The sequence below is a fragment of the Phalacrocorax aristotelis genome, chromosome 1, assembly GCF_949628215.1.
Source record: "Phalacrocorax aristotelis chromosome 1, bGulAri2.1, whole genome shotgun sequence".
Taxonomy (NCBI): domain Eukaryota; kingdom Metazoa; phylum Chordata; class Aves; order Suliformes; family Phalacrocoracidae; genus Phalacrocorax; species Phalacrocorax aristotelis.
In genome coordinates, this window is record NC_134276.1 from 130,096,709 (window position 1) to 130,110,512 (window position 13,804).

At 45.8% G+C, this 13,804-nt stretch overlaps 1 protein-coding gene across 3 annotated transcripts in view; it reads left to right on the forward strand.

Annotated features, from left to right (window-relative positions):
• Positions 1-8,598, forward strand: part of CFAP91 (cilia and flagella associated protein 91) — a 31,638-nt gene extending 23,040 nt beyond the window's left edge. The window contains exons 14-18 of one of the 3 annotated variants that reach the window (XM_075107164.1): positions 1,987-2,208; positions 3,467-3,615; positions 4,834-4,925; positions 7,983-8,265; positions 8,346-8,598. In XM_075107164.1, the coding sequence (XP_074963265.1) occupies positions 1,987-2,208; positions 3,467-3,615; positions 4,834-4,925; positions 7,983-8,251 (732 nt within the window). In that variant the 3' untranslated portion in view covers positions 8,252-8,265; positions 8,346-8,598. Of the gene's footprint in view, positions 1-1,986; positions 2,209-3,466; positions 3,616-4,833; positions 4,926-5,537; positions 5,649-7,982; positions 8,266-8,345 lie in introns of those variants that run through there. The other 2 variants (XM_075107173.1, XM_075107183.1) reach the window with 2 other exon arrangements.
• The last annotated feature ends 5,206 nt before the right edge of the window (positions 8,599-13,804 follow it).

Consider the following 13,804-nt stretch of genomic DNA (forward strand, 5'->3'; position numbering starts at 1 on the left):
AGGAATTATGAGAAAAATAAAAACCTTAGGCATTAGGAACTTGAAATGCTCCTTCTCTTCTGGAAGCCCAGGTGAGAGTGAAGGAGAGAGCAGTTCAGACACCATAATGACATTCATAGAGAAGGAGAGAGAGCATATGGTAAAGATGCTGACCTCTGATCTCAGAATTTCCTTTTGGGAGAGCCACTATCCCCCTCTGCTGGTATTTACCTCCTCTAGTTTTTTTTTCCTACGACGTCTCTGAAGGCACACAGTCCAAGGCTCAGGTCTTCAAACATTTTGCACTTTAAAACTCTCTGGAATGCATGTACAGGAGTTTTCTCTGTGTGTGGCTATTTTAGAACGTCACTCATGACTCACAGTTCTTTAGTTCTTGGTGGTCACAGGTTTTTTTTCAGTTTTTTTGACTTTTCCAGTATAAAAGGAGGCATTTTTCAATAAATGCTTCCTGCAGAAAGAGGACAGAAACATCAGATAAAAAGGTCAAAGATGCGGGTTTGAAAATTTCCAACCTCGTGTATAGCTAAAGTCTAAGACAAGAGTGTTGCTGGGTTGTTTTCCTCCATTTCACACCAGTTTTAGACACAGCACCTGGAGCAATAAAAAGCAGCATGTTAGTTCCATGTTATCCCTCCCTGTGGGCTGCCGCAGTTACTGCATTGCCGTCCTCCATCTTAAACACCCATGGGCTAAGCACTGTTACTTCTAGATGTGTGCAACACTGATGAGCCCACTTTCTTGGAAACACTGCATGAGCAAATGGCACAGCAGTATAAGAAAGTTGATCTGTTACTACTTGTCTGCGGTATTTCAGCTCCATTTTGAGTTTTATGTTCAGGTCAGAGTACTTTTATTGCTTGTTTATCCCAACAGACACAGCATCCCAGCCAGTTCCAGACAGTCCTTCCTGCCAAGGATTGCGGCTTCATAGTCCATACTGGAGATAATGAACTTACCGTAGATCTTGTCCCTTTCTGAAATGCAATCACACATACCAATCCATAAAACATGATGTGCTTGGAACAAGGAGTGAATGGCACAGTAACACTGAACACTTGGAAACTGGTCTCAGCTCTGTCACAGAATTTCTGATTTTCCATTACCTGGAATTTTGAGGTCTCATTTGCACTTCTGCAAACTCAGTATACTTACTGTTGATTTGAATTTGTTAGCAGCTAGTCGCTCATACAGTTTTAGGTAATAACTCAATACCTAAAACTGTAGGAACTCATGGTTGCTGTATTATCTCAGCAAGTTGAATCACTTTGGCCACATCATGAATGTCCAGCCAATGACATACCATTTCACTGAGGTGGCTTTGCACTGTAACAAACATCTTGTATCCTTTAGGAGAGGATAGAAATGTGGCTGTACTCACAATTGCAGAGTTTCCTAAACATTTACTCAAGCTTCATACTGATAAAGATTATGGGTTTACTTTAAAAATGCTAGAAAGAAGCTTCATTTGCAACTTCTGATCCTATTTTTCTGTTCTGGTCTAGCTAAGCTTAGCACAGAAAGATGGAGGGTATGCAGCTGAAGTAATTTCCTTGTCACTTTTATACCTCTCCTTTCTTGGTCTGGGCAGTGGAGTGTTCCCACATAACAAGCAGATGGCCTCAGCAACTATTCTGCTTATACTCACAGCCACAAAAGCAGTTCATACGACCTGGAATACAGCGTGTCTAGTGCTTTAGCTCTTCCCACCCACCCAAGCTGCTTGTCCTAGTGTGACGATATCAGGACTATTCCTGCCCTGACTAGTTTTGCCATCTTTATGCCATCAGAACCTATATACAGGAACACTACGTTATGCAGAACCCAGGCCAGTGCTTGTAAAACAAGAATAATACAGAACTCCTAGGGTGATCCCATGCTGGTCTGAGTGGATGTTACAGAGCTGTTTCACAGGCCTGTGGCAATCCTGGGACTTCGAACAACATTCCTGGGGTTTGTAACACAATTCTTTGCATTTTTTTGTAAAAGCTGTCATCAGTGGAAAACCACTTGGCCAGGGAAGAAGGAAGGGTACTGGCGAACATATTTGATTTCCTGTCCAAAGAGCTGGTGAGGCTGCAAGAAGAACGCAAGATCCACGCTTTTGTCATGCTGGCTGAGAGGCAGAGGCGGATGCGGGAAGCTGAGGAGCGCGGACGTCGTCAGGTGGAAGAGAGGCGGCGCCGGGAAGAAGACGAGATTTTCAAACAGGCAAGGGAGGGAGACTGGTGGGACTGTGGGCGGTTTGGAGGAACTGTCTTGTTGTGGGACGGTGCAGAGTGCAGATGGAAAGGAGGTGCTTCAGCTCTGACTTTGGTGATGACTGGTTTTAAAACTGAGGGGGAAAGCTAAATGGAGACAGGGTGATTCCTTTCTAAAAGTCATGCCCATTAAATCAACGATGATCTGAATACCCCTACAGACAGTCCTGTTAGGCATATCATAAATGCATGTAGGTTTCTAAATTTCCACAACAAACACCTATGAAGAACAGATGTACCTAGATCATCTTTAGGAATAATGTTTTGTCAGCACTTGGTCTGTCCAGCAGAACTATTAGGTGCTTTCCCAGGAAGGATGCCTTTAAGCAAGGTTTTGGAAAGATTTTGCCCCCCAAAAGTAGACTGCAAATAATAAGTCATGAAAATGACACAACCTTGAAATCCAGAAACAAAAATCCTAAATTACCATATTCCATAACTATTCTGTAGTCCTATTCCTGTTCTCTATCTCCTGACTGCATGAAGCATATTTCTCCCAGTTGAAGACAATGAGTGGGAGCCTAATTGACTAAACCAATAATTTTCAAACTTTGTGGGAGGAGGTCAATACCAAGAGAGTCTGGCATCATGTTTGTTTTTCTTTTCATTTTAGCTTCTCTTATCTTTTCTGCATCTCTGAGTGGGAAGCCAGGAGGGTCAAACTGCCATAAACTTACGCCTTTCAGACTAGCAGAAGGAAAACACCCATTTCTAGGATCTCTGCTTTATAACCCTTATAAGGAAACCAATATTTTTATCTTAATGTTACTTTGATGGGCTTGACGGAACCTTTTCCTTCAGGATTTGCTTGAATGAAAGCTGATTAATTTACTGGAGTCAATAATGATGATGATTATTTGGCAGTTGTTGCTCGGGGGACCATGAGAACTGAGGAAGCAACTGCCACTGCATTCATAGAACTAACCTGCTGCAGCAGAACTGGAACTGTGGATAAGTTTTCCTTACACCACTGCTTCCTTCCTGCACTTGTTTCTGTTAATTAGTTCTCAGAAAGAACTATTAGAAAACAAATTTTTGCACAAGTTATTCTTCCCAGAAAGCACCTCTGAAACCGAATCTCAGGCTGGCCTGCCTGAAATTAAGACTATGGTGAAAATCTGTTGTTCTTTCTTCTTTGGAAATCTGCTTCCACCACGCTCCTGGCATAGCAATAGGGAGAGGAACAAAATCTTGGTGTTTGGTTCCAGGTGGTGAAAGTGCACCAGAGCACTATTGACTCCTACTTGGAAGACATTATCCTGAGTAGCATGGAGAACACAGCTGAAGAACAAGCCAGGGAAGAGATTCAGAGAAGGGCTGTAGAAATCAATGACATTGCTTACGAAATGGAAAGTCGGTACGTTATTAAATGGCACATTAGAGGCTGTTTACAGCAGTTTAGAATCTGCCTGACCATCTGCATCTGTGGTTACGTGTATAATCTAAGACATGGGAAGGGCAGAGCAATACTGTTCGTGATCACTTCATTAGTGTGACTGCTCTATGGGAACCACACTGTTACTACCTGGTACACACATATAAATCCATCAGAGCCTTATTTCTATACAGCATATGCCAGATTCCCTTTGCAAATCACTCGTGGGATCTGTGAATCACCCTTTTTAGACTTCTCCATGCCCATGTGATGCTGTGACTGAGCTCTAAGTGAATCTGGGAACTGCCTAAAGCAATACCCATTCATCCTGGTCTTTTCATTTATTTACACTACTACAGAAAATCCGCTTGAAAGAGATGCTAAAAGATACAGCTATACAGCAGCCTCTCATTCTGGGGTGGCTGTTCTTTAAGAAACTGCCAATTTCCATGGGGGTCAGTCATATTGATGGCTGCCTGACAAGGCACTTTGAGTAGCGTAAGTTGTTGAGAACACCACAGTCTTGTGTTTGGCTGGGGCATCAGCAGTGAATACTTTTTAGGACCTGCCAAACCTCCAGTTCAGTTTCTATGCTCTCTTTTTGGAATTGAGCCATAAAAATCCCAATGACACAGTGACTCTCCTATGGTACTGCAGCTGTGTATTTTGTAACTAGATGAATACAACCAGAATGTTGAAATCCTTGGGGAGAATGAAGCGTAGATAATGCATGCAGCCCCTGGGCCAATTGGGAACCCACCAAACACTGGCATGGAAAAGAGCATGGGGCCCAGCCAAATGCAGAGTCACAAAAGGGAAGAATTTAGCAAACTCAGCAATGGGCCAACAACTAAACTGACAAAGACGCAAATCCTCAGAGGTATCTGCGTGTCTAACTCAGTTTGTCGTCAGTGAGAACTGGGCTCCTAAATACCTTTGAGGATAAGGAGTCTAGGGTGATCTTCTCCCTGGAAATATTGCTTTCGAATGCAGTATTGAACACGTTGGCAGTGTGGTGCGAAGGGGAGTAGTCACGCTGTCACCTATCTGTAGGATAAAGAGAGACCCAACTGGCAATTACTGCCACGATGATACACTCCCTTGAAAATAGTGAGTATGTTTACAAGGGAGTCTTGTGTTTGCAGAGGTGATCTGGAAAGAAAATTAAAATACTAATACCTCTCTGCATCTGTTCTGTAGTCGAACTCGCCTACAGTCAGAAGAGATTGTAGCAGAGCTGGTTTATGATTTCCTGATTCCAGAAGCTGAGAAAATGTCTGTCAGAGAAAAAGGTAAGGAGTCCGGTAATTTATTCTCTTCGTGAACTGGTTCACCCTCCTCACCCTAGCTCACTGGAAGGGGTTCTCTGAGATTCCTCTTTTGCACTCCACAAGTAGAAAGTTAAGCCCCCCAACCCTTTTCCAGCAATTTCTCATGAGCTTTATTTAGTCTTTTGAAATGGTGGCCTGAATTCAGACCTGATGTAAATTTGGCCTGAATTCTGCAAGATAAAACTACATGAGAAGAAGCAGTCCAGTGCACCTTCAAAAACAAACTGGGAAAAGCATTTAAGCAGCATGGCTGTGAATTGTCTATTACATGTCAATTTCTAAAAGCTGTAGAAGTTTTTAACAGACAGATTACTTAAATATATGCCAGATGTGGAAGGAAGATTATATGCTTTACTATGCTTTCCCCTTCCCCCCTCAATTGGTTGAGAGCCAGAAGCAAAGATTTTAAGGTTAGCTGTAGTGGCATCATGTTTTAAATAGATAATCTTGCAGTTGTAAAGGATGCTTCTGTTTAGGCAAAATGGAATAGTATCTGTCAAAATACAGAGTGGAAGACCCTGGAAACCTGTGTGTTACATTGAGTATAATGAATAAATGGCTGTTCTTAACTAGGATGTTTCCACTGACCAGCACACTCAGAAGACCGTGACTAAATCGGCCACCCATGAAAAGCAGATATAACCTAAGAAAAGCAATTGTATCACAATAGATTCTGAAGTGGTCCTTGCCGCAGTGTACTTCTCTGACTTGAGAACAAAGGCACTTCGTTGTTTTTTTTTTCTTGCTTTGTGAATGAAAACACAAACACTGCAAACACATTTCGTGGTCTCTGAATTGTGCAAACATTTTTCTTCCTAGTTTGTGTATCTGTCACATCAACAGTATCTATTCAGCAGCTGGCAATTCTGCATAAGCTTAAATCAGCTCCCTTCTCCTTAGCCCTGCTTCTGCAAGCCTACCAAAGCAGGTGATGTAATTTTAGTCAATGAAGCCTGCAGCTCAGGCACTCACACGCACACAGGTTAGCCTGTCTCAGAAAGGAGAACAGAAAGAGAAGACTTGGAGATGGCTTAGGATTCCGGACATACAGAGGTGTAGCAAGGAAGAGCATATGTACTTAAATGCAACAGCAGCTAATGAACAAAGAACCTCAGAAGCACTCCCAAGCGGCAGAGGAAAAATATCTTCAAAATCTGTGATAGCTACAGCGGTTTTCCTGGAAAGCAGAGCCAGACCCAGGCAAAAATTAAAGTGGATGCTGGTGGAAGAGCAATAGGTGATAAAGTACAAGAGCTCCTTCAAACGTGATCAGATGAAATTTGCCACAATATTCTTGTGACAGCAGACATCAAATGTCGGAAAGAGACCTGGCTCATACTCCTTTTTGCTATTGCTCCATGGGGTGGAGGGGACTCCACACACTTAAGAGATCACAGAATCCTACCAAATGTACACCCTGATGAGCACACCCTGCCATAAACCTCCTGCACAGTGATACCTTCAAGTGAGACAGTTTATTCATTACAAAACTGTGTTTTAGCGACCCACACATGCTTGAGCGTACACCTTCCTTGAAACTAGCAGGAAGTCATCTCGAAGAGCACAGTTGTCTGGCCTGCCAAAGGAGCAGAGCCATGTGTAGAAAGAAGATTTGAGGGCCTGCAAGTTCAGTCTTTGCCTACACTTCAGCTTCGCCTTAAACATCTCTATTTTGCCACTACCTCGTCTTTTCTTCTGTTTTTTTTTTTTTTCTTTCTCCTCTTTTCAGTCACATTCCTATGCATAAAAGCAGGGATTATCCAATACTGGCTCATCCTGGAGCCCCCCGCACCTCACTTCTGAACCCTCCCTCATTGGAAGCAGAAGTCGATGTGCTAATGTGAAAAAACTTGCATTTAAAAGGACGATCACTCACCAATTTGAGCCCACTTTCTTTTAGATGGAATTCATGGTGGATGGAGGGAGGGACTGCAGCAATACCAGGGAAGTATTCCTGGTAGAGTTGATGCAGTTCATGCATACACGATTGAAGCCTAAATGCCTTGGGTGGAGCAAGCTCTCCTGGGAATTGAGAGCCGGCTGGTGAAGGTCAGCTTTTCAAATGTGAGTGAGATCCAGTTACATTCATTGTCAACAAAATGGACCTGGGAGATGGATAAGCATAAACAGGATGGGTTCGTAAGGGTTAGCGACTGAGTCAGTGACAGTAGCCAGAACTGTATGACAGTGTGCAAGGCACCAGTGGTTCAGATTCACAGTTAAACTACAGCTCAGCCTTACGACATAAACAGACCAAAGCAACAAGGAAGTCTTGGACTTTTGCAGGTTAGTGACACCATGAGAGCCACAGCTTGTTCCTGCAACATTCCCCACCCCTCCTTAGAAGCATACAGTATTTTAATCCCCATGATTGTTTACCAGCATCGTAAGTCCAGAGAGAGAAAGAGGGAACAAAGAATAGTGAGGAGAATTGTAGGGTGAATGATTTGGCTTGGGTATTTATTTCCCAAGAGGTGCGCTAGAAATATATACAAATGAGACTGGATGAAAACTGTAAAACACAGTAAAGAAAAATCCTGCAGTAGCAAAAGGGAGACGATGAGGTTGGTGACTTAATGTGTCTGTACTATTTCCAGGCCTTACTTTGAACTCAGTAAGAGTTTCTCAGAGCAGACAAAATAGTAACACAGGAGAGGGCAGATTTCCGCTCCAGTCTTTCAGCAACCTGCTGCAATTAACAGACACTGAAGGAGAACTTATTTTAAAGCCTGATAACATATCCTGGGCAGTTATGCCCTAAGCTGGAAAGAAAAACTCTTTGGCTGTGTTTCCCACTGTAGGGACTAGTCTTCAAAGTGAAATGCAAAGTTGGTTGCTGCTATTAGGTGGCAGTAGAACGCTTTCAGCCAAAGTTAGAAGGACATGATTTTTTTTTTCCCCTTGAGGTAGGCTTTTCCACAGCTGCAGGAAGGCTAAACGCTGTCTCTCCCTTCTCCCCTAGAGAGAACAGTTTGCTGTACATTTCCAACTAAAAGCCTTACCTCTTTTTATGCACAGTGAGGCAGTCCCAAAGGAAACACATCTATGCTGCTCATCAGCTCATCCACAGGGGCATAGAGAAGGTAGTGGCTGATCTGGCAGTACATCAGGAGACACCTGCCAGCATGATAAAGGGAGATCCTTCTGTTGGCACAGCTAGCACAGCTGACGGCACTTGCTCTGCTCCAGCTGCATGTGAACTAGCTAAATGTCCATGCGAAGAAAGCCCGGGAGAGACAGCAGTGAACCTTTTGGATGGATCAGACAAGGACCCCACAGCCTCCTAGAGACAGAAGATGAGGTGAGTTTCCCTTCCCCTCTGTGATTTGAGCTCGGAGCATGGTGAAGGAGAGAGAAGCACTTTATGTTTACTTTTTTCAGGGCACCTAGAATGGCAAGTCCTCTCTTCCTTGGGCTGTCCCTCCTGCTGCCTGCCAGCAATGCTGTCCTGGAATCACTCTGTATACATTTTGGTGTGGCATCCCCAGTCCAGCCCCCTCTCCAACTAGCTTTGGACCTCATTAGCTCATTTTCCTCTTCTAATTATTAAGAGAAGCTTGAGTGAGAAAGCAGTATTAGCATTCTGTTTTGTTTTCCTGTCATAGACCAATAAAGATCTGCACTTTTGATGGTATTTCCTTGCATCAATAACATTAAATGAAAAAATAATCCAGTAGTGGGAAATCTGGAGTTGAGACCATACACAGAGTATGGTTTTCTCAGGCATGTCCCACTGATTTCCTTAGTGGAGTAAAACAAAGAGTGGCTTCCTGCATTAGCAGGGCTATTAAAAAGGGTTGAAGTTGAATAAAAACGGTCAGATCTTGCATTATCTGTTCACATAATTAGCCCTTGCATAAAGAAAAGGCGCCCTTGACCTCAGCAGAGTGGTTCCTGCCAACCAGTCAGCGTCTGGCACTAATAACTAAGGCTAGGCCCTAGCAGAATGACATGGTGGGGGCTGATGTAGCTCATGCAAAGAACCCATTAGCCAGCCCTTATGGCTTTTCCAGAAACATTACTCTTTGGGCTGACCTCTTCTTGCTTTTTATCATCCCAAAAGAGAACAATTCTGGAAAGACTCTTATTTTTCTTAGAACAGCGTTAGTCACTCTGGCTTTCCAGCTCCAGGGGACTCTGCAGAAAGGATGCTGGCTTTGCCTTGTTTGCAAGCATGGGGGTGCTCCAGCTCAGGATGTCAGGAAGCAGCAGGCTGCAGACAGGCACAGTGCATCTGATCAGAGAGCTGTCAGGGACTTGCTCAGCTTTCCAGTCTCACCTGTCAAAATTCCTGAGGTCTCTGGGTTTAGCATCTGAAAGGTACAGTTACACTGATACCAACATCAAACCAGCACCAGCTTTTGGAGGTGCAGGCACAGCCACAGCACAACACCCAAAATGCTTACTCATTGATGGCTACAACTTATGCAACAAATAGCAGTATTAGCTCTCAGTGTTAACGTGATAATGGGCTGATCTTTGTGTACTTCCATCATGTCTCTGTAACTGATAGCCCGTCCTTTGTGCTGGGTCTGCAAAGCCTCAGGTAGGGTCCAGCTAACTAATCCTGAACATAGCGCTGCTCCTACAAAACACAAACCAGCAGCTGGTCAAAAATTCAGGTTCATTAGTGCATTCCTGGAAATATTTTGCGTCAGGTTTCTGGTTTGTGCGTTGGTTTGGGGTGCAGGAGGCAGGGAGGGGAGAGAGAGTGGAGAAGAAAAGCCTGAACACCATCGTATTCTACTGAGCTGTAAATAAGAACCTGAGAGAGGAAAATGGGAGCTGCACCAAGAAACCATTGCTGGTCTCCAGATCACTGAACCAGGGGTACCAGGTGACTGGTGGGGTCAGGCAGCTTCTGTAGGTACTACAGAATCTGGCAGGAGTCAGAGGTGTGTGGTGAGTTTTGGTCAGGACTCTGTGAGGATGATCCTGCTAGGGTTTGGGAAAATTCTCATAGCGTACCATTGTTAGTCAGTAAAAGGGAGTATAGCAAATGTGAAAACATAGAAAGAAACACTCTCCACAGTGTGGGAGGAGAAGCTGTGCAGGGATCGGCTCTTTTGCCTCAGGCCACCTTGGACAAATTTAGCCTGGTTGAAAGGGGGGGCGTTAACATGAATCACAAGGTCCAATGTAATAAGAGAGACATGGAAAACTTGAGGCAGCAGAACAGGAAGACTGATCCATCGACACATATACTGTATTTCTGAGATGGTATGTTGAAATAAACATTCTCCATGTGGCTTGCACAATTTGACGTGGTTTTAAAAAGATAAGAAGTATTCCAACAGGTGCGGGAACGGCCGTAGGTTGCAGCACTCTGGTCTTCTGCAGGGATACAGCTCTCTGTACGACAACGAGGGGGCCCGGGACTCCAGATGCTATGCATAGGCTGTGCTATAAATGTCTTGGCTTCTGTTATGATTTAAGGGACACTGTCAGGGTAAAGCCATCTTTCCACATGACATTGCCTAGCATGTAAACTGAAGGCCAAGGCAGGATTCCTGCAGGAAACTGCTCTTGAAACTGCTTTCAATTGTCATGTGCGGTTTTTTTTCAAGCTTTGCACAATGTGCTTTGAGAAAGAAAATGAGCACAGTGAGAGGGAATTGGGATCATAAATCAACAGCACAAGAATGCACCATTCCCTCTCCTAGCAGGAGCCAGAAAAACCCTGGGGAGGAGCCCATACCCGAAACAAACATAGCAGATGCCTCCGGGGCTGCACCAATACAGTGGAGACACTGGGGAAATTCTGCTTGTCCCGCTTTTCTTTCACCAGCTGCCCGCTGGGAGGGAGCCTGGCTGTGCCGCTCTGCCGGCTTCTGCATCCTGACAGGTGCGGGAGTCGGGCTGAGCCAAATGAGCCTCTGGAGTCACTGTGCTGTGAGAATGGTGAAAAATTGGTCTCTTTGCGGCAAATGAATGAATGCAAATTGTCTTGGGTCGTCCCTGCTGATACGGCTCTTGCAGTGTGGAAGGAGGAAATCCTATTGCGAAAACTGCAGTTCAGACCAGCAAAAAGGGCTTTTGGTAGGACAACTGGAAGCCAACGCACCTTTTTTGCTGGCCACTTACTATATCTACATTTTTGTCAATATAAAAACACAACAAACCCATGCTCTCCCATCTCTCCTGCCCCCCTGAAAATCAACATGACTATCACAAAAGCTGCTGCTGTAGACCTGGCTGTGGTGCTGTTAAGTTCCTGCCACTTCCTGAGCCCTACTCTTTTCTCCGCTCCTGGTCTCACAAGTGCACTTTGTGGGCCTCATTTCAGCCCTCACACAACTTTTGTGGGGGGAATAACCCTACAAGTATGGTCCTCACATGCTAAAGGCTTTTAACAAGGGCCAATTGCACTAACTTCACCTCCTCCCAGTCCTGCCTCCCCTGCTTCCACCAAAATCCTGTTGATGCAACTTTTCCCACGTTTTTCTGACTGGTGGGTTAGTATCTTCTTGACATCCACCAGCCTCCTCACCTCAGCGCCCTCCAGAGTTGGATCTGGGCTTGGAAGAGGAGCTGTTGTTTCATACCCATGCTCTCCACCCCACCAGCGAGGCAGGAATTGTTTTGAACGTCTGCCAAAACTGCTAACTCCCTGAGATGTTAATGTGAATGGCTAGACTAATAAATTCAGTTTGCCTGGGACCGCTCTGGACCAAGACCCATCACAGCCACTGCTGGCAGCAGAACTGGCAGGAAAAGCCTCTGAACAGACACTGTTTGCACAAGAGAGAAAGCCCCAGCGGGTGGCCGGGAAGGGTGTACACTGAAACACGGGGAGGAGAGGCAGCTCTGGTTCTCTGCTCCGATTGTATCGTTCCTCCCCTTGTCTTCGTCCTTTTCTCCCACAGGCTGCATCAACCCCACGCACCTCTTCCTGCACGTCCTGTGGCTGGCATCCAGGCCGCTTCTCCCGGCCTGTTCCCACATGCCAAAGCCCAATCCCTCATGTAGCGCTCGCTCAGAAGGGATGTCCCGTTCCCTTCCTGGGCTGCTCACCTGTATCCACTTGTTACTCAGGGCCAGAGCCCTTCCCGGCCAGCCTGGCTCAGCACACCACCCCTGACAGACCTGAGAGCGTGACTACCTCTGCAAACACTCACCATCGCGCTTGGCCACTAGTCTATGGCTGGTTGGACCTGTTGCCCAGGCCAGCCCATGCCCAGCCGCCTGACATTTATCACATCTGGTCTCCACAAGGGGAAGCTTTTATAGTAACCTGCGCTCCTTGCCCATCCTGGAGCTCCTCAGTCAGTGCTGGGCGCGGGGATGTTCATCCTCTTCCCTGGGGTGGCAGCTGGAAGCGTGCGGTGCAACCTGCAATGCAAATTGCAGTGGGCTAATTGCAGCTGCGCAGCAAGGACCCGATGCTGTTGCTCCTGGTGACGTCAGTGCTGAGCGTGAACAACACCGGTGCTCTGAATACAGATGCAGCAAGAAGCCTGAAATGTTTAACCAGCGCTCTTACGTAGCCCCTAGACCGAGAGCGCACTAAACCTTCGCCTAAATACCCTTCTCGGCCAGCATCTTGTGACTCACCGTCTTACATTGCTAGCATTTGGAAAGCAGCCGCTCCCACCAGCGTTACGGAGACTGAAAAGCTGCATTCACTCCTCTCTCAAGTTGCTGCAGGACTGATCCTAAGAATGAATCTCCCTTTTGTTTATTACTGAGCCAGTAATAGCCAGCCCTTCCCTTTAAAGCCTCTTGCAAACACCATGTTGGTTCCTTACCTATTGAAGCCTTTCCCCACCTGCCCACCTAATATTTCTGCCTCCAGCCAAACGCAAACCATTTTTCATTGCTGTGCAGACCCCAAATTTGTTGTCTCCAGCAGAAACAGCTTCCCTTAACCAACCCATTCCTAGGCCTGGTGCCATTAAACAAAAATCTTGAAAGAGGAACGAGGTGTAACTGAGATGGCCCAAAGACACCCCAGCTGGGTGGTCCCCTTCATTTCCCGAGACTGCTAACAAATGGCAGCATCCCAAATGATATCAGTGACCTCCTCGAGCAAAAATGCCCCAGACAGCCGGGGTTTTGCCAGCAATCACCATCTGCTTCCCGAGCATTCTTGCCTGGCAAAGATTTGGTTACAGGAACGAGCTGCAGAAGGGAGGAGGAGGACATGCCTGCTCTTAGGCGGCACGAAACATAGAATCATAGAGTCATTTAGGTTGGAAAGGACCTTTAGAATCATCTAGTCCAACCACTAACCCAGCACTGCCAAGTCCACCGCTAAACCATGTCCCTAAGTGCCACATTGACACGTCTTTTAAATACCTCCAGGGATGGTGACTCTCCCACCTCCCTGGGCAGCCTGTTCCAATGCTTGATAACCCTTTCGGTGAAGAAAATTTTCCTAGTATCCAGTCTAAACCTCCCCTGACACAACTTGAGGCCATTTCCTCTTGTCCTATAGCTTGTTACTAGGGCGAAGAGAGCAACACCCACCTCACTACAAGCTCCTTTCAGGTAGTTATACAGAGTGATCATGGGGTACCTGATGGGGTGGCGAGAGGAGGATGAGCACCTCTTGCTTCCTCTCAAGCTCACATGCTGTTCCCACCGCCCATCTGACCCTACCTCACTCCCTGCAGCCCCGGCCTCTGACAAGACCTGCCACATGTCCCTGTGTCAGCGGCAGGCGTCTGGACCCTGTGAACACTCACCATGTGGCGGTGGCGTAAAGCACAAGGTGTTCAAGCAGCAAGCTAAGATGAACAGTCCTGTTCTAACTCCTGGATTTCACCAGCTTTTAAAAACTTTGCTTAGAGGAATAAAAAAAAAAAACACAACCCCAACCAAAAAAACTAACCCAAACC